At 66.7% G+C, this 20,397-nt stretch overlaps 1 protein-coding gene across 4 annotated transcripts in view; it reads left to right on the forward strand.

The window, feature by feature from the left end:
* The window catches only part of NAV1 (neuron navigator 1), a 57,624-nt gene extending 41,139 nt beyond the window's left edge, over positions 1-16,485 (forward strand). For all 4 annotated transcript variants that reach the window (XM_082778516.1, XM_082778517.1, XM_082778518.1 and 1 more), the window contains 25 exons: positions 1,809-1,947; positions 2,129-2,426; positions 2,718-3,411; positions 3,524-3,979; positions 4,175-4,216; positions 4,345-4,493; positions 5,137-5,307; positions 5,750-5,802; positions 6,144-6,221; positions 6,455-6,538; positions 6,682-6,793; positions 7,293-7,414; positions 8,900-9,096; positions 9,184-9,346; positions 9,481-9,655; positions 9,872-9,969; positions 10,087-10,182; positions 10,327-10,486; positions 10,576-10,811; positions 10,902-11,056; positions 11,241-11,312; positions 11,604-11,800; positions 12,001-12,119; positions 12,335-12,532; positions 12,960-16,485. In XM_082778516.1, coding sequence (XP_082634642.1) covers positions 1,809-1,947; positions 2,129-2,426; positions 2,718-3,411; positions 3,524-3,979; positions 4,175-4,216; positions 4,345-4,493; positions 5,137-5,307; positions 5,750-5,802; positions 6,144-6,221; positions 6,455-6,538; positions 6,682-6,793; positions 7,293-7,414; positions 8,900-9,096; positions 9,184-9,346; positions 9,481-9,655; positions 9,872-9,969; positions 10,087-10,182; positions 10,327-10,486; positions 10,576-10,811; positions 10,902-11,056; positions 11,241-11,312; positions 11,604-11,800; positions 12,001-12,119; positions 12,335-12,532; positions 12,960-13,055 — 4,360 coding nt within the window. In that variant the 3' untranslated portion in view covers positions 13,056-16,485. The remainder of the gene's footprint in view (positions 1-1,808; positions 1,948-2,128; positions 2,427-2,717; positions 3,412-3,523; positions 3,980-4,174; positions 4,217-4,344; positions 4,494-5,136; positions 5,308-5,749; positions 5,803-6,143; positions 6,222-6,454; positions 6,539-6,681; positions 6,794-7,292; positions 7,415-8,899; positions 9,097-9,183; positions 9,347-9,480; positions 9,656-9,871; positions 9,970-10,086; positions 10,183-10,326; positions 10,487-10,575; positions 10,812-10,901; positions 11,057-11,240; positions 11,313-11,603; positions 11,801-12,000; positions 12,120-12,334; positions 12,533-12,959) is intronic.
* Positions 16,486-20,397: the final 3,912 nt, after the last annotated feature.

A 20,397-nucleotide genomic window follows, 5' to 3' on the forward strand; every position in this document is an offset into this window, starting at 1 on the left:
CCTTCCCCCTTGTCACCCCACCGGGCTCTGTGACCCCACTCCCTGCCCCTTTTGGGATGGATTCCCTCTGTGTCTGCCAGCCAGAGGCAGCTCCCCCCGTGGTCCTTCCTCACGGGGCTGCTGAGGAGGGTCCGGGGCCACCTCCCCATGGGTTAGCCCCAAGCCCTGTGCCCATTTCACTGGGGCTCTGCATATATCAGCCCCCTGGGGCCTCCTGTGTGAGGCTGGGAGAGCTTTTGGGGTCAGCCCAGCTGGGCTGGCACGAGCTGGAAAGACCCAACCGCGTTTGGTCGCAGCCACGTGGCCGCGGGGCGCAGCTCCCCAAAGCTCTGCACGGCTCTGGGGGCTGCCTGTGGCGAGGGGCTGAGGTGGGAGAGGAGAGGAGCTTAGCCTCAAGCTCTGGGGATTTCTGTCCCGGTGAGAAATCCCCACAGCAGGGGCTGGTGCTGGGAGATTTGCGGAGCCGGGCAGCTCCGTGGCGCTTCCTGGGCACGTGGTTGTAATTAAATCCCTTCCTGGGCAGCAGGGTTTGTGCTGGAGGGATGCAGGGGGCTGCGTCCCTCTGTCCCTGGCCAGTTCCCTGGGTTTGAGAGACTCGTGCTGGGGATGCAGGAGCTCCCCACACCCTGCCGGGGTGCCCGGCAGCTCTGGGCTCCCCCGAGATGTGACGGGGGGGCCCCTTCCCTGGGGCCAGGCTCTGCTCGCCCGGCCGTAAACCTCTGGCTGCTGACAGCAGCTCTGCCCCCGGGGCTGCGTGGGGTGGGGAGCCTCATCCTGACCCTCCTGCAGAGGAGCTGTGGCAGTGCCCAGCCTGGGGGGTGTGGAGGAGGAAAGGATGAGCACCCGTTTGCGCCCCCCGATGGTTCCAGACCCCCACCCGGTGCTGTGCTGGAGCTGCCCAGGCGATGCCGCAGGGCGCTGAGGACACCAGTCCCCCGTGGACATCCAACCTCTGCTGCCCCGTGGCTCCGTCCCAGCGTTTGGGCACCCTCCCTGCACCCCGGCTGGCAGAGGTGCTCAGCGGCTGCCATCCCTGCCCGTCCTGTCCCCAAATGTCACTTGGGTGCTGCTGCACAGCTCCCCCGGCTGCTGCAGCTCCGGTGCCGGTGCTGGGGACCGCATCTGGCTGCGTCCCCTCTGCTCCACTCCCCGTCCCCCCCAAAAAAAGCCCAGAGCAGCCGATATGGGGCTGCGGGGCCCTCCCTGACCTACTGAGCCGCTGACCTGAAAGGGGCCGTGCTCATCCTGCTGGAAGGCGGCCGTGCTCGTGCGCTCTGCCCGTGCTGACTGACAGCCCCGGAGATGGGCTCGTGCACGCTCCGCTGCGCCCCCGGCACGGAGCAGCTGCCCGGGCGCTGGGGAGGTGCCGATGTCCCCCGCGGGCACCGGAGCAGCGAGTGGGAGCTGGCTGAGAAAGGGTGGAGGCTGTGGGGTGGGTGAGTTTGGTGTTCCGGCCGCTCCCTGCCCTTTCCAGGAATCCTCCTGACCCCCTCGGTGGGGCTGGGCACGGGGAGCTCGGTGCCGGCCGCGGTGCTGCCTGCCGTGCCGGTGCAGGTGCTGGTCCCCCCCGCTGCACAGGTGCCTGCAGTCCATAAAACACCTCCGTGGGGGCCTGCACGGGGAAATTGTGAGGGTTTGGAGCCTGCACGAGGTTGGGCTGGAGCCAGCCACGGCTGCCAAGCGTCGGCTCCCCGCCAGGTGAACGGGAGCTGAGGTTTGGCCCCAGGGGTGCAGTCGGGTGGCAGGGGGACACGGCGGTGGCAGGGGCCGGCTGGGCAGGGGGCCTCACGCTGGCTTCGCCCTTGCAGCTGGGATGAAAGCAGCTCCATCAGCAGCGGCCTCAGCGATGCCTCTGACAACCTCAGCTCGGAGGAGTTCAACGCCAGCTCCTCGCTCAACTCCCTGCCCTCCACCCCCACGGCCTCGCGCAGGAACTCGGCCATAGCGGTAGGTGCCCGCGCTGCCACCCCGCAGCGGGGCGGGCAGGGGAGGGGTGCCCAAGGCACGGCACGTGCCACGGGGCCGCGATTCTGTGAGGCTGGGAGCACCCACGGGTGTCCGGTGCCCTGGCACTCGCTGGGGCTGGGCTGGGTGCCGGTTTTGCCCCCTGACTCCTCTCGTCCCGCAGCTGCGCACCGACTCAGAGAAGCGCTCGCTGGCGGAGAGCGGGCTGAGCTGGTACGGCGAGGCCGAGGACAAGGCGACCAAGAAGCTGGACTACGACAGCAGCAGCCTCAAGATGGAGCACGGCTCCTCCAAGTGGCGGCGGGAGCCCTCGGAGAGCTGCGAGGAGGGCTCCAAGGGCGGCGAGCTGAAGAAGCCGGTCAGCCTGGGCACCCCGGGCTCCCTCAAGAAGGGCAAGACCCCTCCGGTGGCAGTGACCTCTCCCATCACCCACACGGCCCAGAGCACCCTCAAAGTGGCAGGTGAGGCCGGTTTGGGCAGGGGCTGATTCTGGGTATCTCCGTGTGCCTTCCCTGCACACATCAGCCGTGGGCTGGCTGTGGAACACCCCGCGGGGCTGGAGGCTGGCTGGGTGGGGGGATCCTGGCTTCTGGGCAGCGCCGCGTCCTGTCCTCTTCCTCTACATCACCTCTCCGCTTCCTCATCTCCAAGGCTGCTGACATTTGTGAGCCATCCTGCACCCAAACGTCCCGTCCCCCAAACCCTCCCCGCTGCTCCTGGGCTGCTAACCCCTCCTTCCCTCCCTGCCACAGGCAAACCTGAGCCCAAAGCCACCGACAAGAGCAAGCTGTCGGTGAAGAACACCGGCCTGCAGCGCTCCTCCTCCGACGCCGGCCGCGACCGCATCGGTGACGCCAAGAAGCCCCCCTCGGGCCTCACGCGCCCCTCGGCCTCCAGCTCCTTCGGCTACAAGAAGCCGGCTCCTGCCACCGGCACCGCCACCGTCATGCAGGCCGGGGGCTCGGCCACGCTCGGCAAGATCCAGAAGAGCTCCGGCATCCCCGTCAAGCCGGTCGGCGGGAGGAAAACGAGCCTGGATGTCTCCAACGCGGCCGAGCCCGGGTTCCTGGCCCCTGGGGCTCGCTCCAACATCCAGTACCGCAGCCTGCCCCGGCCGGCCAAGTCCAGCTCCATGAGCGTGACCGGCGGCCGCGGTGCCAACCGGCCCGTCAGCAGCAGCATCGATCCCAGCCTGCTCAGCACCAAGCAGGGCAGCATCTCGGTGTCTCGGCTCAAGGAGCCGTCCAAGATCGGCGCTGGCCGCGGCGCCCCGGCCCCTGTCAACCAGACGGACCGGGAGAAGGAGAAGGCCAAGGCCAAGGCGGTAGCGCTGGACTCCGAGTGCGTGGCGCTGAAGAGCATCGGCTCACCCGAGAGCACCCCGAAAGCCCAGGCCAACCTCCCGCCGGCGGCCAAGGTGGCTGAGCTGCCCCCCACGCCTCTCAGGTATGAAGCTCCCTGCCCCGAAGGCAGCAGGAGCCCGGTGTGGCCGTGCCCAGCACCGAGCCGTGCCCGGCGTGCGCTCTCACCGCCGTCCTCACCCCTTTTTCTCCCCCAGAGCTGCTGCCAAGACGTACGTGAAGCCTCCCTCGCTGGCCAACTTGGACAAGGTCAACTCCAACAGCCTGGACTTGCCCTCCTCCAGCGAGCTGCACCCCCCGCACGCTGCCAAGCTCCAGGACCTGCACCCGACCGGCGGGCACCTGACGCCCTGCTTCAGCCCCAGTCCTGCCCCCATCCTCAACATCAACTCGGCCAGCTTCTCCCAGGGCCTGGAGCTCATGGGCGGCTTCAGCGTCCCCAAGGAGGGCAGGATGTACCCCAAGCTCTCAGGCCTGCACCGCAGCATGGAGTCCCTGCAGATGCCCATGAGCCTGCCCAGTGCCTTTTCGGGGGGCAGCACCGCCGCCCCCAGCCCTGCTGCTGTCCCCACTGCCAGCGCGGAGGAGGAGGAGGAGGAGGAGGCGGGTGAGCTGGGCTGGAGCGGCAGCCCCCGGCTCGCACATCTGGACAGGTACGGGCTGAGGGGTGGGTGACGGGCTGCTGGGCACCCTCCTCGCCATCCTACCGTGGCCTTTGCCTGCCTCGGAGGCTGGTATTTGGGGGAAATCTGTCCCCATGCCGTCGCTCAGCCCCTAGGGGCGGCGTGGCACCTCCCCTCCGTGCAGGTGGCTGATCTTCCCTTCCCTTCCCTTCTCTTCCCTTCCAGCTCCAACCGCGACAGGAACACGCTGCCCAAGAAAGGGCTGAGGTAAAAAGGGCCCCAACGGCTCATGAATGTTTCTGGGAAGGGAGGACGGGTGTGCGGGGGCACCTGGGGCGTGGGGCTGGCAGCGGCCCCCCCGCCACCTCACCGTGCTGGGCTCTGCTCTGCTGCAGGTACCAGCTCCACTCCCAGGAGGAGGCCAAGGAGCGGCGCCACTCGCACACCATCGGCGGGCTCCCCGAGTCGGACGACCAGACGGAGCTGCCCTCGCCCCCCGCCCTGCCCATGGCGCTGGTGGGGAAGGGCCCGCTCACCAGCATCGGTCAGTGCCGCCCTCCCCAGCCCCGTCCTGCTTGTCCCAGCCCCATCCCACTTGTCCCCTGGGTCCCCCCCCGGCACCTGGGCTCTCTGCTGGGCTCTGGCTGCCCCTGGGTGGATGGGTTTCTCCTCCACACGCCCTGTATCTGGTGCCTTTGGCCCCACCGAGGTGCTGGGATGTGATGGGGGGACCAGGGGCACGCATCACCGCTGCTTCAGGGCATCCAGCCCACCACTGGGTCTCTGCCCGCAGTGCTCCTCTCCTCTGGGGGTGCCCAGAGAGCAATGTGAAGCCCTGCCCTGTTTTTCCTGGCTCCTCCACGTTCCTGGAGGGTTTGGGGACTCAGGTAGAGGTGTTGGGGTGCTTTCCCCTTGCTCCCGGAGGTGATGGGCTCCTGCACGGTGGCACAAGCTTTGCCTCAGGGTGAGGGATTTCTTCCTCAGCTCTGTGCTCACCAGAAGACGTTGCAGGTCTCCAGGTCCCTGTGTAAACCTGCTTTTTAGCTTTCCTCCCGTGCCTCTGCTTTGGGACCGCGATCCCTGCTTCCTTTCCCCACCCCGCCTTCCACGGACCGCTCCCAGCCCCTCTTCCCCACCCCGAGCCCCGCTCTGACCCTGCCTCTCCCCCTCCCTCCTTCTCCTTGCAGTGAGCCCCACCGCCGCCACCACCCCGCGGATCACCCGCTCCAACAGCATCCCCACCCACGACTCCACCTTTGAGCTGTACAGCACCTCCCAGATGGGCAGCACTCTCTCCCTGGCAGACAAACCCAAGGGCATGATCCGCTCGGGCTCTTTCCGCGACCCTGTGGACGACGGTGAGAGTGTGCCCAGGCTGAGAGGGCTTCCCCGGGGGGGGGGGGGTGGCGGGGCTCCTCGGATCCTCGTCCCTTTTTTTTTTTTGGGTGCTGCTGGAGGGGCTGGCACACCCGGCGCGGTGCTTGGCGACCTCCTTTGCGCTGGCATCGGCCCTTTGTGCAGCTCCCGACCCGCAGAGGTGCTGGTGGGCAGGTTTAAGCCGTGGTGGGTGTCCAGCAGTGCCTGGTGTCCTTGGCACTAGGGACAGGGGACCCAAACAGAGCGGCTGAGGCTTGGACAGAGCCCAGGGTGCTCCCCAAGCAGCCCTACAAGGACACGGAGACCACCAGCCAAGTGGCGAGGAGCGGGCAGAGCCCTGCAGCCACCCTCCCCGTGTCCCCGCAGAGCCCCCCCGTGGCCCCAGGAGCTCCCGGCTTCCTGACAGCTTTTGTTCTGTTGCAGTTCACGGATCGGTGCTGTCCCTGGCCTCCAGCGCCTCCTCCACCTACTCCTCCGTAAGAGCCACCGCCGGGCTGCGCCGCCTCCTGCATGGCTGCGGGCTGGGAGGGGGGGACCCGGGTGGGATCGGGGGCGCTGAGCTGTGCGTATGGGGGGGGGGGGGCTCTGTGCATGTCCTGCGCCCCGCGCTGAGCCTTGGCCGTGCCTCGCTACCCTCCTGACTGCCCGCCTCTGTCTGTCTCTCTCTGCCCTCGCGCTGCCAGGCTGAGGAGAAGATGCAGTCCGAGGTGAGCCCGTGCCCAGCGCTGCCGCCTGGTCCCCACCTCGCTGCCGCAGCCGAGGCGAGCGCCCCGACCCCTCTCACCCCCAACCCCTCCGCTTTGTTCTCTCCCCGCAGCAAATCCGCAAGCTGCGCCGCGAGCTGGAGTCCTCGCAGGAGAAGGTGGCCACCCTGACGTCCCAGCTGTCTGCTAACGTGAGTCCCTGCGGGAACCCACGGGGGACGCGTGGGGCCGGTGCTCACCCACGGGAGATTTGGGTTCCCTTGGGAGCACCCCGAGGCCAGCCTGCGGTGCTCCCTGCTTTGTGCTTCCCCCTTTCCCTGGCGCTGGCTCCCCTGCCCAAGGAGAAATCCCCTCTCCGAGCTCCCCATCCCGTGCCGAGCGCCTCGGGGCCGCGGGTGCTCACCCACGTCCCCGTCTCTTCCAGGCCAACCTGGTGGCAGCTTTCGAGCAGAGCCTGGTGAGCATGACCTCCCGCCTGCGGCACCTGGCCGAGACCGCCGAGGAGAAGGTGGGCAGCATGGGGAGGCACTGGGAGATTGCTCACGGGGCCGGGGGGTACGTGGGGTGAACCCGAGGGTGCCCCCGGGAGCTCTCGGGGCGTCCCCCGCGCCGTGGGGACGCGCTGCAGGGCTCCTGGCTCTGCTCCTGCAGGACACGGAGCTGCTGGACCTGCGGGAGACCATCGACTTCCTGAAGAAGAAGAACTCGGAGGCCCAAGCCGTGATCCAAGGCGCTCTGAACGGCACCGAAGTTGCGCCCAAAGGTAGGGCACGGGGCCGCAGCTGCACCCCGGGGAGCAGGGAACTCATCAGTCCCCGCTGTGGGGTTGGCAGCCCTGCCCGAATCCAGCTGGGCTCCTCCTGCCCGGGGCTGACGCAGGGCCCTGGGGCATCCCTGGCTCTTGCGAGGTGTTTGGGGTTCTGGGCAGCAGCCCCTTTCCTGCCTGGGACCCCCGAGCATCCAAAACCTGAGTTGCACACAGCCAGGGCTGTCGGCACGGCAGGTCTCGGTGCTGGTGCCTAGGGGCTGGGCTCTTTGCCACGTTTGTGTTTCTGGATGCTGATTTTGGCTTGGATCCCCCGGGATCCTCCTTACCAGGAGGCTCTGACCCCTGCGGGGTTCAGCTGGGCCCAGAGGAGAAGGGAGGGATGGCAGGGTGGGCTGGGGGGAGCTCGTGGGGGGCTGTGGCACTGGGACGGGCACAGTTTGACCGCTCCGTTCCCGGTCTCTCCCCACTCCCTGGCTTCTCTCGCCGGCCCCAGAGCTGCGCATCAAGCGGCAGAACTCCTCCGACAGCATCTCCAGCCTCAACAGCATCACCAGCCACTCCAGCATCGGCAGCAGCAAGGACGCAGACGCCAAGAAGAAGAAGAAGAAGAGCTGGGTGGGTTGGGCAGGACAGTGGCAGGAGGAGGGGGCGTGGGGAGCCGCTGGCAGGGTCTGGCCGGGCTCAGCCCCGTGAGCCAGCCCCGCTCGGTCCATCTTGGTTCCCTCTGTCCCCTGGGGACAGCGCTGCCGAGGAGCGTGCAGCCACCCTGGATATTTCTGTCTCGTGCTGCCTGGGGCCAGGAATTCCCCAGCTCCCCTGGGAGTTCTCCAGCCCTTGTCCCGCACGCCTGCTCCCTTGTGGTGTCTCCCTCCTGCCTCCCTTCAGCCCCCGCAGGCTCTGGCAGCACGGGGTGAGAGCCTGGGGCTCTGCAAACACCCGGCCAGGCAGCCCCGAGCTGGACGCGTGATTAAGTCTTGCTTTGTTCTGTTTCTCTTCCCCCTATGCTGACCTCAACCCTTTTTTTCCAGGTGTACGAGGTAAGTCCCACGCTGTCCTCTCCACCCCGTGCCGTGCCTACCCAGGGCGCTTGCTCCATTTCACGGGACGGCGCTCGTGCCCCAAACCATCCCATCCATCCCACTGGCACTGATCCCTAGCATGGCCACCCCGGGGCCCTGTGCCACGCACGCCTCGGCTGCTTCCTTTTGGTGTTAGGGTCAAAACACGCACCCAGGGAGTCCCCATGGATGGGGACTGGTCCCATGGATGGATTTTCCCCCATTCTTGCCTAGGGCAAGCACTGTCCCCTTTGGGATCCATCCAGGTCCCAACGCTCCCCTGCTCTCCTGCTGTCAGCAGAGCCAGATGCTCAGCTTGTTCTTTTTCTATTTTTATTTTAATTTTTTTCCTGAAATGCAGTATTTTCACTTTGGGGGATGCCCCAGCCCAGCCTGCCCAGCAGTGCCTGTGGGAGATGGGCCACATCCTGCCTGCTCTCCATCCTTTTTTCCCCCTGCCAACCCTTGGAGCAGACCCGGGCGCCCCAGGGGACGTGCCGTGAGCTCCATCAGTGTCCATCAGCTCCCCCCGGCCTCGCACTCGCCCGCCCGCTGCTGTGTGTGTGCTGTGTGCTGTGTGCATGCTGCATGCCCGGCCGGGACGCCTGCCGAGCCCCCGCACCCTTCCAGCAGGCTGTTTGGCCCCCTGCCCCTCCCGAAGCACGGAGAGGAGAGGCTTGGGGTGCGTCCCCAGCTCTGTCCCCAAATTCCTGCTCGCTGGGTTGGCTGCGGTGGGGTGACCGCGAGGATGGAGTCGCCCCTTCCCGGTGGAGCAGGGCTCTGGTGCGGTCCCCCGGTGCCCCCGTGTGGGTGCTAATTTGGGGGTAGGTCTGGGGGGAGCCCGGCCAGGACACGGGTCCTGCTTAGCGGGGCCAGTTGGTGCGGGGTCACAGCGGTGCCTCTGGGGGTGGTGGTGGGGAGCCACGGGTGCCTCAGCGATGGTTCTGGTGCTGCTGGTCCCGGCTCAAACCATCTGTGGGGCTTGGGTTTATGAGGCTGTGCTGTCTGGCTGTCCGTAACGAGCATTTTTGGTCTCCTGTAGCTGCGAAGCTCCTTCAACAAAGCCTTCAGCATCAAGAAGGGGCCCAAGTCGGCCTCGTCCTACTCGGACATCGAGGAGATCGCCACGCCGGACTCGTCTGCCCCGTCCTCCCCCAAGCTGCAGCACGGCTCCACGGAGACCGCCTCGCCCTCCATCAAGTCCTCCACGTCCTCCTCCGTGGGCATCGACACGGCTGAGTACGTGGGGCAGGGAAGGTTGGGCACGGGGTTTTGGGGTGCCTTACCCCAGCCCTGAGCACGCCGCGCTCTCCTTCCCCATCACAGGCTCTTCCAGGCCCACAGCGAGGGCGAGCCGGAGAAGAAGGAGGTGTCGGAGCTGCGCTCGGAGCTGTGGGAGAAGGAGATGAAGCTGACGGACATCCGCCTGGAGGCCCTCAACTCGGCCCACCAGCTGGAGCAGCTGCGGGAGACCATGCACAACATGCAGGTGAGGGCAGCCGCACCTCAGAGCTTGCAGTCCTCGCGTCCCTGGAGCTGTGCCACAGCCCCGGGCTGGTGCTGGGATGCTGCTGGCACCCAGCTGCTCACCCTGGGCCACCACGCGGTTTGGTTCTCCCCCAGCTGGAGGTGGATCTCCTGAAGGCCGAGAACGACCGGCTCAAAGTGGCTCCGGGGCCCTCGGCGGTGCCGGGATCCCTCCCCGGCCACGTCACGAGCACTTCGGCCTCCTCTTCACCGCGGCGCTCGCTGGGCCTCGCCCTCGGCCATGCCTTCAGCCCCAGCCTGGCGGACACAGGTAGGGGTGACGGAGCTGCCGGGTGACAGGAGGGACACGGATGTGTATAGAGGTGCCCAGTACAGGCAGTGGGAGCGTGCTGGGAGGGCACTGGGATTTGGCTGTGCACGGGGACCTGCTGTGCTGCCTGTGTCCCGATCAGCTCAGGCTGGGCACGGTCAGGCCCCGTGGCTCTGCTCACCCTGCTGGCACGGCCTGACTCTGCTCTGTCCCCAGATGTGTCCCCCATGGACGCCGTCAGTGCCGGCACCCAGAAGGACGAGCTGACGCTGAGGATCGTGGTGCGCATGCCGCCCCAGCACATCATCAAGGGGGTAAGCGTGGGGAGCCCGACGTGGCCCAGCGCCACGGTCCTGGATGAGGGGCAGGGGACGCGTCTCCGGGGCTGGGTGCAGCGCTCCCACTCTGCACACCTCTGCCTTGGCTCCTAGGACCTCAAGCAACAGGAGTTCTTCCTGGGCTGGACCAAGGTGAGCGGGAAGGTGGACTGGAAGATGCTGGATGAGGCCGTCTGCCAGGTCTTCAAGGTAGGAGCATCCCGGCATCTCTTTTGAGAACATTTTTCTCACTGCTCCGCTCTTCCTGACGCTCCCTGGCTTGGTCCTTACCAGGAGCTCATGCAGCTGCTGAGTGCTGTTTGCCTCCTGACGGCCCTGTCCTTGTCCCCGCAGGATTACATCACCAAGATGGATCCTGCCTCCACGCTGGGGCTCAGCACCGAGTCCGTCTACGGCTACAGCATCAGCCACATCAAGCGGGTCCTGGACACGGAGCCACCAGAGCTGCCGCTGTGCCGCCGGGGCATGACCAGCATCGTGGTGACGCTCAAAGGTCGGTGGGCTCCCTTGCTGCCCTGTCCTCCCTCTGCCCCACGGTGGCACGGAGCACCGGCAGCACCCTCAGCCCTCCCCTGCCCGCAGGCCTGAAGGAGAAGTGCGTGGACAGCCTGGTGTTCGAGACGCTCATCCCCAAGCCCATGATGCAGCATTACATCAGCCTCCTGCTGAAGCACCGGCGGCTCATCCTCTCGGGACCCAGCGGCACGGGCAAGACCTACCTGACCAACCGCCTGGCCGAGTACCTGGTGGAGCGCTCGGGCCGGGACGTCACCGAGGGCATCGTCAGCACCTTCAACATGCACCAGCAGTCCTGCAAGGTGAGGGCGCGCGGCGGCTGAGACCCTCCCCGCTGGCGCCGGCGCTGACGCCGTGGTCCCACGCGTGACGCCCAGCTCCGTTGGTTGCAGGACCTGCAGCTGTACCTCTCCAACCTGGCCAACCAGATCGACCGCGAGACGGGCACGGCGGACGTGCCGCTGGTGATCCTCCTGGACGACCTCAGCGAGGCGGGCTCCATCAGCGAGCTCGTCAACGGCGCGCTCACCTGCAAGTACCACAAATGGTGAGAGCCCCGTGGTGTCCCCCTCCGGGGCACGTGCACGCTCCCCACTGCTCTCAGCGTGTTCCCCGGGCTCCTGGAGGGTAGGGCTGCACGGCCCTGTGGGTTTCCTCCGGCTCTGCTGCGGGTGAGAGCGCTGCAGGGTGCTTTTTCTCATGGTTCCTGTCTCTCTCCATCTCCCCCTCAGCCCCTACATCATCGGGACCACCAACCAGCCCGTGAAGATGACTCCGAACCACGGCCTCCACCTCAGCTTTAGGTATGGATCATCTCCGGCGAGCGTCCCTGTGGGGCTGGGCAGATCTGGGGGCATCGCTCTTGCCCCCGGGCAATCCCAGGGACACGTGCTGGGACTGGGGACCCTGGTGAGGACCGAGCCCCAGGCCTGTCCCTGCCACCCCACAAGGGTCTGAAGTCCCCAGCCCTGGGCGCAGGCAGCGTTAGGGGTGCTAGGAGGTCCTCTAAAGGTGCAGAGACCCTGGGGAGGGTGCCTGGGTGTTGGGTTTCTTGCGGAGAAGACCCAGCCCTGAGCACTCGGCTCTCCCCGCAGGATGCTGACCTTCTCCAACAACGTGGAGCCGGCCAACGGCTTCCTGGTGCGCTACCTGCGGCGGAAGCTGCTGGAGTCGGACACGGACGTCAACGCCAACAAGGAGGAGCTGCTGCGCGTGCTGGACTGGGTGCCCAAGCTCTGGTACCACTTGCACACCTTCCTGGAGAAACACAGCACCTCCGACTTCCTCATCGGTACGGCTCTGGGCTCCCTCTTGTGCCTTGTGCTGCTGGGAGCCGCGGGAGCCCCCATGGGATGGGGGCAAAAGTGTCCCAAAGGAGCCACACTTTGTCCTTGTAGCTTTGCCTCCCACACTTTTGGGGCTGTTTTTTTGGGCTGGCGCGGGGTCGGGGGCCGCCCGCTTCCCATCTTCGCTCTCTGCCTCCCTCTGCAGGTCCCTGCTTCTTCCTGTCCTGCCCCATCGGGATCGAGGATTTCCGGACTTGGTTCATCGACCTGTGGAATAACTCCATCATCCCCTACCTGCAGGAGGGAGCGAAAGATGGGCTCAAGGTACCCAAGGCCACCTGGCACGTGGGGACACAAAGCAGGGCTCGGCCTGGGACTGGTGGCACTTGGGGACGCGCTGTCCCAGCAGACAACAGGGTGGGGAGAGGGGAGGTGCAGGGGTGGATTTGGGGTGCAGGTGATGCTCCTGTTGCCCCCTCCCCTGATTGCTGCCAGTTTTGGTGTGTGCTGAGGCCACGGTTGATGCTCCCTGCCCGCAGGTCCACGGACAGAAGGCGGCCTGGGAGGACCCCGTGGAGTGGGTGCGGGACACCCTGCCCTGGCCGTCAGCGCAGCAGGACCAGTCCAAGCTGTACCACCTGCCCCCGCCCACCATCGGGCCCCACAGCACCGTGTCCCCTCCCGAGGAGCGCAGCGCCAAGGACACGACGCCCAGCTCCCTGGACGCGGACCCCCTGGTACGGCCGGGAAGGGGCCGGGGTGGAGGAGAACAGGACGGGGCTGTGCATTGCTTTCCTGGGGCCTTTTTGGTGTAAAAAAACGAAGTTCTGAGTTCTGTTCTGTGCTCCTGGGAGGAGCAGGTGGCCCTGAGTGGTGGCACCAGGGGGAAGGCATGGCCTGGTGCTCCAGGAGCCATCCCAGCCCCACACGGGCACACACTAAGGGGGCTCACAGTGCAGTGCCAGGGCACAGGCCCCAGTGCTTTGGCACGCAGAGCTTTCAGCATCCTCCGAGTCCAAATCCTGGTGCTGGGGAAGGATTTGTGACATCTCTGGGCGAATTTCTTGGGGTGTGGCTGGTTTGGGAGGGCCAGGAGGGCTGGGTGCTCCTTGCCGAGGTCCCCCTGTCCCCATCGGGCTGGGTGCCACGCGCCTCTCCCCGCAGATGGCCATGCTGCTGAAGCTCCAGGAAGCCGCCAACTACATCGAGTCCCCGGACCGCGAGACCATGGTGGATCCCGACCTGCAGTCGACTCTGTGAGGCACGGACATGCCGGCCCAGGCGCAGGGGAGCCGCCGCCAGCCGCCAGGGCTGCTCTCCTCCTCCTCTGGTAGCCTGGAGCGCGGGGCTGGGGCTGGCGAGCGAGCGGAGAGGACTGGGGCTCCGCGCGTCCTTCGTGGAGCGTGGGGGAAGCTGGGCTCACCCCGCGAGGTGCCGTTCCCCCTCCCCACGCCGGGGGGTAGGAGAATCCTGGTTTCTCTTCTTGTTTTTTTTTTTCTGTCTCTTGCAAAACTCGCGGGCTTCGGGGGCCGGGCTGTGAGTGCTGGGACCGAGCCCCCGCTCCGCGGAGCCGCAGGAAGGCCCCTGCGTGGGGCAGGGACCCCGCGGGAGCCACCTGGGCCGGAGCTGGGGCGCGTCCCCCTCCGTCCCTCTGTCCCTCTGCCAGGGCAGGCGCCGAGGGACTGCTGCCGGGGGGCAGCGCCCGCCCCGCTCTGAGCGAGGGGCAGCACGGACGCACCGCTACCTTTGTACGTTCCCTGTTTAACCTGCATGGCAGCCGCTGCGACCCGGACAGCCCAATAAACCCTGCTTCGGTTATTTTATTTTATTCCCTCCCTCCCTCCCCACCCTCTTTCCCTTTTTCTTTGGCCGAGTCCAGACTTTGCTTTGGTCCCTTTTTTTTGTTCTTGGTCTGCTTTTCTCTCTCTCTCCCGGCCCGGGGCCCCTCGCTTCCCCGCGAGCAGCTCCCCTTCCTTTGCCTTTCTTTTGCAGCCGTCGCTTCCACCACTCCAACCACCTCCGTTACAAAACTGGTGCTCACTGGACGACCTCCAGTCCCTCAATCCACCTCCTGCAGCCTCACAGCTGGGCTGGGACGGGACCTGGCAGCGGGATGCTCCCGGAGCACCCCCTTGCCTGGCAGCCCCCCTCCCCAAAAGCACAAGGCAGAGTCTGGCCCTCAGGACGAGGTCTCCCACCCCGCTGGGGTGCTAAGGGACATCCCCTGCCCTGCACCCAGGGTGCCAGGCTGTGCCCAGGGTTGTCCCCGTGCCCCTTGATCCCCTCCCAGGCCCTCTTGGGGTTTGGTGGCCCCCAGGTGCCCGCCTGTGCCCTCGGGCCTGGCAGCGCCTGCTCAGCAGGGCCAGGCCCTACCCCACACCGGTGCTCTGGGGACACCCAGCTGGGGCCACGTCCTCTTGGCCCCGAGGTGCAATGTCACGCTGCCTTAATCCTTGTGCCGTGTGGGAAGGGGGCACGCAGGGCTGGGGCTGGCACGGTCCCGCCTGCCCTGGGGGTGGTGTCCTCTCACTGTGTCCCTAAAGCCAGCTGGGCCGGGACAGGGTGGTGGCACTGGGGTGAGCCCAGCCCCGTTGGGGCCGCTGGCTTCACGCCCTGTGCTTGCACATCCCTGAGGATGCTCCAGGGCTGCTGCTGCCTCTGCCCCCCGTTGGGCTCCTCATCCCCACGGTCCCCCCATGGGGCCAAGGGGAACACAACCCCTGGGCCCCCTCTCCTCGCACCCCTTTCGGGGAGAGGTACCCCCGGGGCTTCTCCATCCACCTTGTCCTGCCCCCGGCCCCTCTTTGCGCGTGGTTTTTGGGGACACCTCGCCACCCTGCCAGGTGGCCATCTCCTCCCAGGCCCTTCCTGGCCCTCCTGCCCCTCGCCGGCGGCCACCACCACCGCTGCCCTTGGTGCTCTCTCGCCCGGCGCGCCTCGCCTCGCCGCCCCGTTGCCTCCCGGCCGCGGCGCCCGCGCCCCTTGGTGCTCACTTCTCCGTCTGTCCCACAGCCTCCCCGCCCCGCACAGGGCTGTCCCCTTCCCCACGCTGGCTTGGACGCTAGGGCTTTTTTTCGTTTTGCCTTCTCTTGTGTTGCCGCCGTCGGCTAAGGACTCGCTGTAAATAGATCTGTAGTCGAACGCCCTGCGGGAGTTGGTGGGGCCCGGCCCTGCGCCTCTTTCTGTTTTTTGTTTTTTCTTTTTTTTCTTTTTTTTTTTTTTTTTTGTACTCTGTGATAACTGTGCTGTGCTGACTTCTTTTTTCTGATTGTACAAGACCCCGGCTCAGCAGTCGCTCGAGGCCGGCGCTGGGGACCCGTGCTCCCCTCCAGCCCCGCTCGCCCTCCTCGGGGCTCTGGTGCCCGAGGCAGGGCAGGGCACGAAGCACCTTTGGGTGCCCTCCTGGGTGCCCTGAGGAGCCCCGTGGTGTAAGGGGTCGATGCGTCCCCCCTGCTTTGCACGGTGGCCGGGGTCGGGCTGTCTTTTCTGACCCCTACAGAGCCACCAAAATGTCAAACCGACCGTCCCCATCACCGGCTCACCCGGGGCCCTACACCTGGGTGCCCCCAGCCCCTTTCCCATGCGTTTGTCCCATCTTTTTCCCCCCGGGACTGCCCCACAACCTCAGCCACCATGCTCTGGGGCGAGGGACAAACCCCGGTGTACAGCAGGAGGAATCCCAAGCCCTGCATCAGCCCGGTTCAGTAATGGGATGGGCGATGCCCCGAGGATGGGATGTGTTGGGGGGGCTCTCTCTGGGGCTCCCCAGAGGAGGGGGACAGACCCCGAGGGCTCCTCCTGGCTCACACCGCGCACCCCCCGGCCCCAAGCGTGGCAGCCATCGGGGGCACCGGGGACCGAGTGTCCCTTAGGGCTGCCGGTGCCTGGCCCAACGGGGCCGACGATTGCACTGAAGCATCCCCCGGAGCCCCAGGGGTGCCCGTCACCCTAAAGGTGCCTGTTGTCCCTCAGGGTGCCCGGGGTGCCCGTCACCCCAAGGTACCCGCGGCCCCTCGGAGCGCCAGGAGCCCTCCCGAGGGGCTGGGGCTGGCGGCTGCCAGCGCCTCCCCCTCCTGCCCCCCTCGAGCTGCTGCTGCCCGGTGGCCTGAACCTTACAATTTTAGCTTTTTTCTATCAAAAAAAAAAAAAAAAAAGAGAGAAAAAAAAAAAAAAAACAAAACGACAACCTTTTTTTAATTAAATAAAAGATGAAAATGGACAAATTCCTGTTTTAGATGATCTGTGTAATTGACTGGGTTTTGTGTTTCTTAACTGCATGGTATTCCTGCCGAGGGGTTTTATAGCACTTTTTAAATTTCTCTTTAAGATTTTGGTCCGGATTTCTACTGCTCTCGCCTGTCTGTCTTTGCTTTTTTCCTTGCCTCTTCGAAGTTTGTAAACTCGCTCCATTTTATACCTGATGTTGGAACCCAACCCTCCGTTGTACATAGCTGCGGGAACAATCAGAGGGAACAAACACCATCTGGACTCTTTCCACCACGCCTCGTTTTTACTTACAAGAAATTTTCAAGTCTAAAAGGAAGCCAGGAAAAGGCTTGAGGATATCACGAAGGACAGAAAACAAATCCAGCCCTGCACCAAGTCAGCTCCTGCTGCCCACGCTGCCCGCACCACCCGGCATGTCTCTTCTCGGTCGTCTGTCTAACTCCATTGGATTCAATAAAGTTATCTCCTGTACCCGGCTGCTCGTCCTGTGTCCCTGCGCGGGGTGGGGAGGATGGTCCCATTTGTACCCTTGTCCCCCTAAAACTCACGGGGAGGGATTTGTAAAAACGCCCCTGGTCTGAAATCGTGGCAGGTTTGCAGGGTGCTGGGGGGTTTTGTCAGAGGGGGGACCCCTTCTAGAAGAGGTTTGTGCTGCTGTGAAGTCCTGGGGCGTGCAGAAATGCTTCTGGGGGGAAATCCTTGAGGATTTGCAGGATGCTGGGGGAGGGGGGAGATGTGTCCTTGACGGGGGGGGACGGGCAGACCTTAGCCAGGGTGTGCAGGGGGCTCTCGGTGGGCAGGCGGCAGTGCTGGGCCCCTTCCACCCTGCCGGGACTGGTCCCCATCTCCCCATCCGAGGGGACACGATGGGGACATGATGGGGACAGACGCTCCTGCCATGGATTCTGGCCACCCATCACCAGCACAGGGGGACAGGAGGGGGAAGGCAGCCCCCCGGCAGCTGTCCCCAGGTCCGGGGGGGATGCAGAGGGAGCACCCCGGCACCGTGCCTCCTTTGGGAAGACTCAGCCACACGGCTCAAGGGCGATGCAGGAGGATGCTGCTGGGTCAGGAGCAGCACCCATGGGCTCAGCGCTGTGGCGGGGATGGGGTCCCTCTGTGGGGTCCCTTCCCTCTCCTGCAGCAGCCGGTGGCAGCCCGCACGTGGCCCTGTGGGGTCGGTGGGGTGGGTGCCAGGGTGGCTCGGCCATGCACCCACGGCAGTGGGGCCGGGCAGGGCTGGAGTGGAGCTGAGCAGCTCCTGGGCTTGCTGGTACCTGGTGGCCCTGATGTTCCCGGTGGTCCCATCTGTCCCACACCCCCTGACCTGCTGCAGCTCGAAGCCTAAAGGGGCCTGGGGACACCGGGACAGGGCTGTGTGTGGGTGCTGCACCCATCAGGGACACCACTGCCCCGTATGGCTACAGCAGCACCTGTGGGGCACAGCACCACCCCTATAGGCACAGCACCTCTATAGGCACAGCACCACCCCCTACGGGCACACCATCCCCTATAGGCACAGCACCACTCATATAGGCACTGCACAGCCCCTATAGGCACAGCACCACCCCTATAGGTACAGCATTTCCCCTATAGGCGCAGCACCCTTATGGGCACAGCACCATCCCCTATAGGCACAGCACCCCCCATATAGCCACAGAACCCCCTATAAGGAACAGCACAGCCCCTATAGGCACTGCACCACCCCTCTAGGCCCCAGCACCCCCCATACAACCCCCCGCCCCATAGCCACCCCCATAGGGGACTCCCGTTGCCGGTTCCCCCCTTGCGGAGCGCGGGGGCGAGCCGAAAGGGGGCGGGGCTTATCCACAGAGGGGCGGGGCCTGCTGCGGACAGCGGGCGGGGCTTATCCACAGGGGGGCGGGGCTACGAGGCAGTGGGCGGGGCTACGCGGAGCCGCCGCACGCGAGCCCGGAGGGGCCGGGGCTGCCGCAGCGCCCGTCCCGCACCCACCGGCCCCGGCCCGCGCCCCCCGGCCCCGCACCCCCTGGCCCCGCGCCCCCCGCCCCCGGTAAGTGCTCGCCCCCCCGAGTCTCCCCCCGGTGCCCCCGGTGCCGCAGCGGCTTTGCGGGACGGCTGCGGGGTGGGGCGGGGGTCGGGGGTCGGGGCCGGGCTGGGCGCACGGTGATGGTCGGGGGGGGGGCGGTGGGACCACCCCGGGGGGATGGAGGAGGCTGGGGGCTGCCCGGTGCCCCGGGGTGCCCTTGGGGTGCTGCGCGCCCGGCTGGGCTGTCTGGGGGGGGAGGGATGGAGGGAACCCCCCCCGGGGTGCGGGAACATCCCTCGGGGTGCGGGAAGCCCCCCCTGGGGGTGAGGGACCCCCCCCGGGGATGAGGGACCCCATTCGGGGATGCGGGACCCCCCCCGAGATGCGGGATCCCCAGTCGGGGATGCGGGACCCCCCCCCGTCGGGATGCGGGACCCCTTCCCGGGTACGCGGGACCCCTCCCGGACCGCGGGACGCCCCCCCTCGGGATGTGGGACCCCCATTAGGGACGCGACCCCCTCCCCCGGCATGCGGGACACCCCCTGGAGGTGCGGGATCCCCCCGCGTTTCGGTGCCCCGGGACGCCGCTGTGCCACCCGCGATGCTCCAGCCCCGCGTCCCCTCGGGTGCCCTCGGGGGTCCCGGTCCCGGTCCCGACCCCGGAGCCGCAGCCGCGGTGCGGTGCTGGGCCGGCCGCTCCTGGGGGTGGGGGGGGGGCTCTGCACCGCGTCCTGGCCCCCAGCCAGCTCCAGCGGGTCCCTTCCCGGGGCTGCAGCAGCCTCCGGGCATCCCCTGCGCCCCCCGTTACTGGTGGGGTGCAGCGGTGCCGGGGCAGCAGCTCCGGGGTACCCGAACCCAGCTTTTGCGCCCGCGTCCTGCCCCCGGTGCCCCCCTGCAGCCTACTTTCAGAGGGCCGGGCGCGATCCCAAAAGAGCTCTGCCAATTGCGCAGGGGAAAGGCAGTTTTGCAAGGTGACTGTGGCGCGGGGAAGGGGGGGGGGGGACACACACAAGCCTGTGTCACGCGTCCCCGTGCGGTCCTCAGCCGTGCCCCGGGGTTTGGGCACCTCTGCGGGTCCCCTGTGCGCTGCAGGCAGCGTGGTGCAGCACCCGCCTGGCCTCCGGGTGAGCTGGGCAGGTGCTGCTGCGGGATGTCACCCGCTGCGGGATGTCACCCTCTCCGGGATGCCACCCGCTCCGGGATGCCACCCTCTGCAGGCTGCCACCCGCTGCAGGGTGGCCACAGGGTGCAGCCGTGCTCCCCCCCTGCCCCTCTGCAGCAGCCAAACTTCAGCCCTCGCGCGAGGGCTCCGGCTGCTCGTGCGCCCAGGTGCTGCTGCAGATATTTCACTCCTGTGCATGCTGCACGGCGACCGGCAGGCGTCGTCTCCTGCCTGCTGCATTGTTCCTCGCTAGCGCAGCGCCTCGGCCGCGCTGCCGCGGGCTGCTGGGGCTGCTGGGGTCCCCTCAGGGTGGCCGGGGTCCTCGCCTCGGTGGCATGTCGCTGCTTGTGGCCGGAGGGTGTTGGAGGGAAGCTGAGCGGCTCACCGGGTTGCGGTGCTGGGGGAGTGTGGGGCGCTGAGGGAGGTGATGCACCCAAGGTCATTGAGCCCGGCAGTGGCAGCGGGACGTCACCCGTGCTGCTCAGGGACAGCACGATCCCATAAAACCCCCCAAACCCTCTATCCCCACGTGCTGTCCCCTTCTCACAAGCAGCGAGGCACAGGAGCGGGGCTGACCTTGCCCCTTCACGGTCCCTGGGGCAAGCGTTGGGGTCCCCTCGCGGGGATCTCCAAGCCCCCAGCTCCCACGGGGCAGGGACAGGTCCCTCGGTGCCCAGCGGCGGCGAGCTGCTGTCTGCTGCACTGCATCTCCTGGGGCAGCCCTGGCTCTGCGCCCCTCTGCCCCGCAGCACCGACACCGCACAGAGCCACGGCACGAGGGGGGAGCACGTAAAAATACCGAGGGCTGCCAGCCCAATGCCGAGTTCGGTCCTGCAGGAGCGGCCCCCCTGCTAACAGAGCCCTGCGGGACGGTCACCGAGGGCCAGCGGAGCGCGGCGAGCTCCTGCCCACCCCAGCAGGGTGGGAGCGGGCGCTGCGCGGGCTGGCGGTGCTGCTGGCAAGGGCCCAGCCCCAGGAGCTGGATGACTGCAGCTCCTAATTATTACTCGAGTTTCTCCTTCTCCCGGCTGCGCAGGGAAGCTGCGAGCAGGGAGGTGGGATGTCCTCGAGCAGGATCAGTGCCCAAAGCAAATAGACGGGGCCGAGTGCCTGCTGGTTTTCAACTCTTTCATTTTTTTTTTCCTGCTGTCCCTAACGCCGGCAGTGGAGCGCGGCGCTGCCCGCTGTGCGCGGTGATGCTGCGC

Source organism: Aythya marila (genome assembly GCF_965140915.1).
Source record: "Aythya marila genome assembly, chromosome: 24".
In the NCBI taxonomy this organism is placed as follows: Eukaryota; Metazoa; Chordata; class Aves; order Anseriformes; family Anatidae; genus Aythya; species Aythya marila.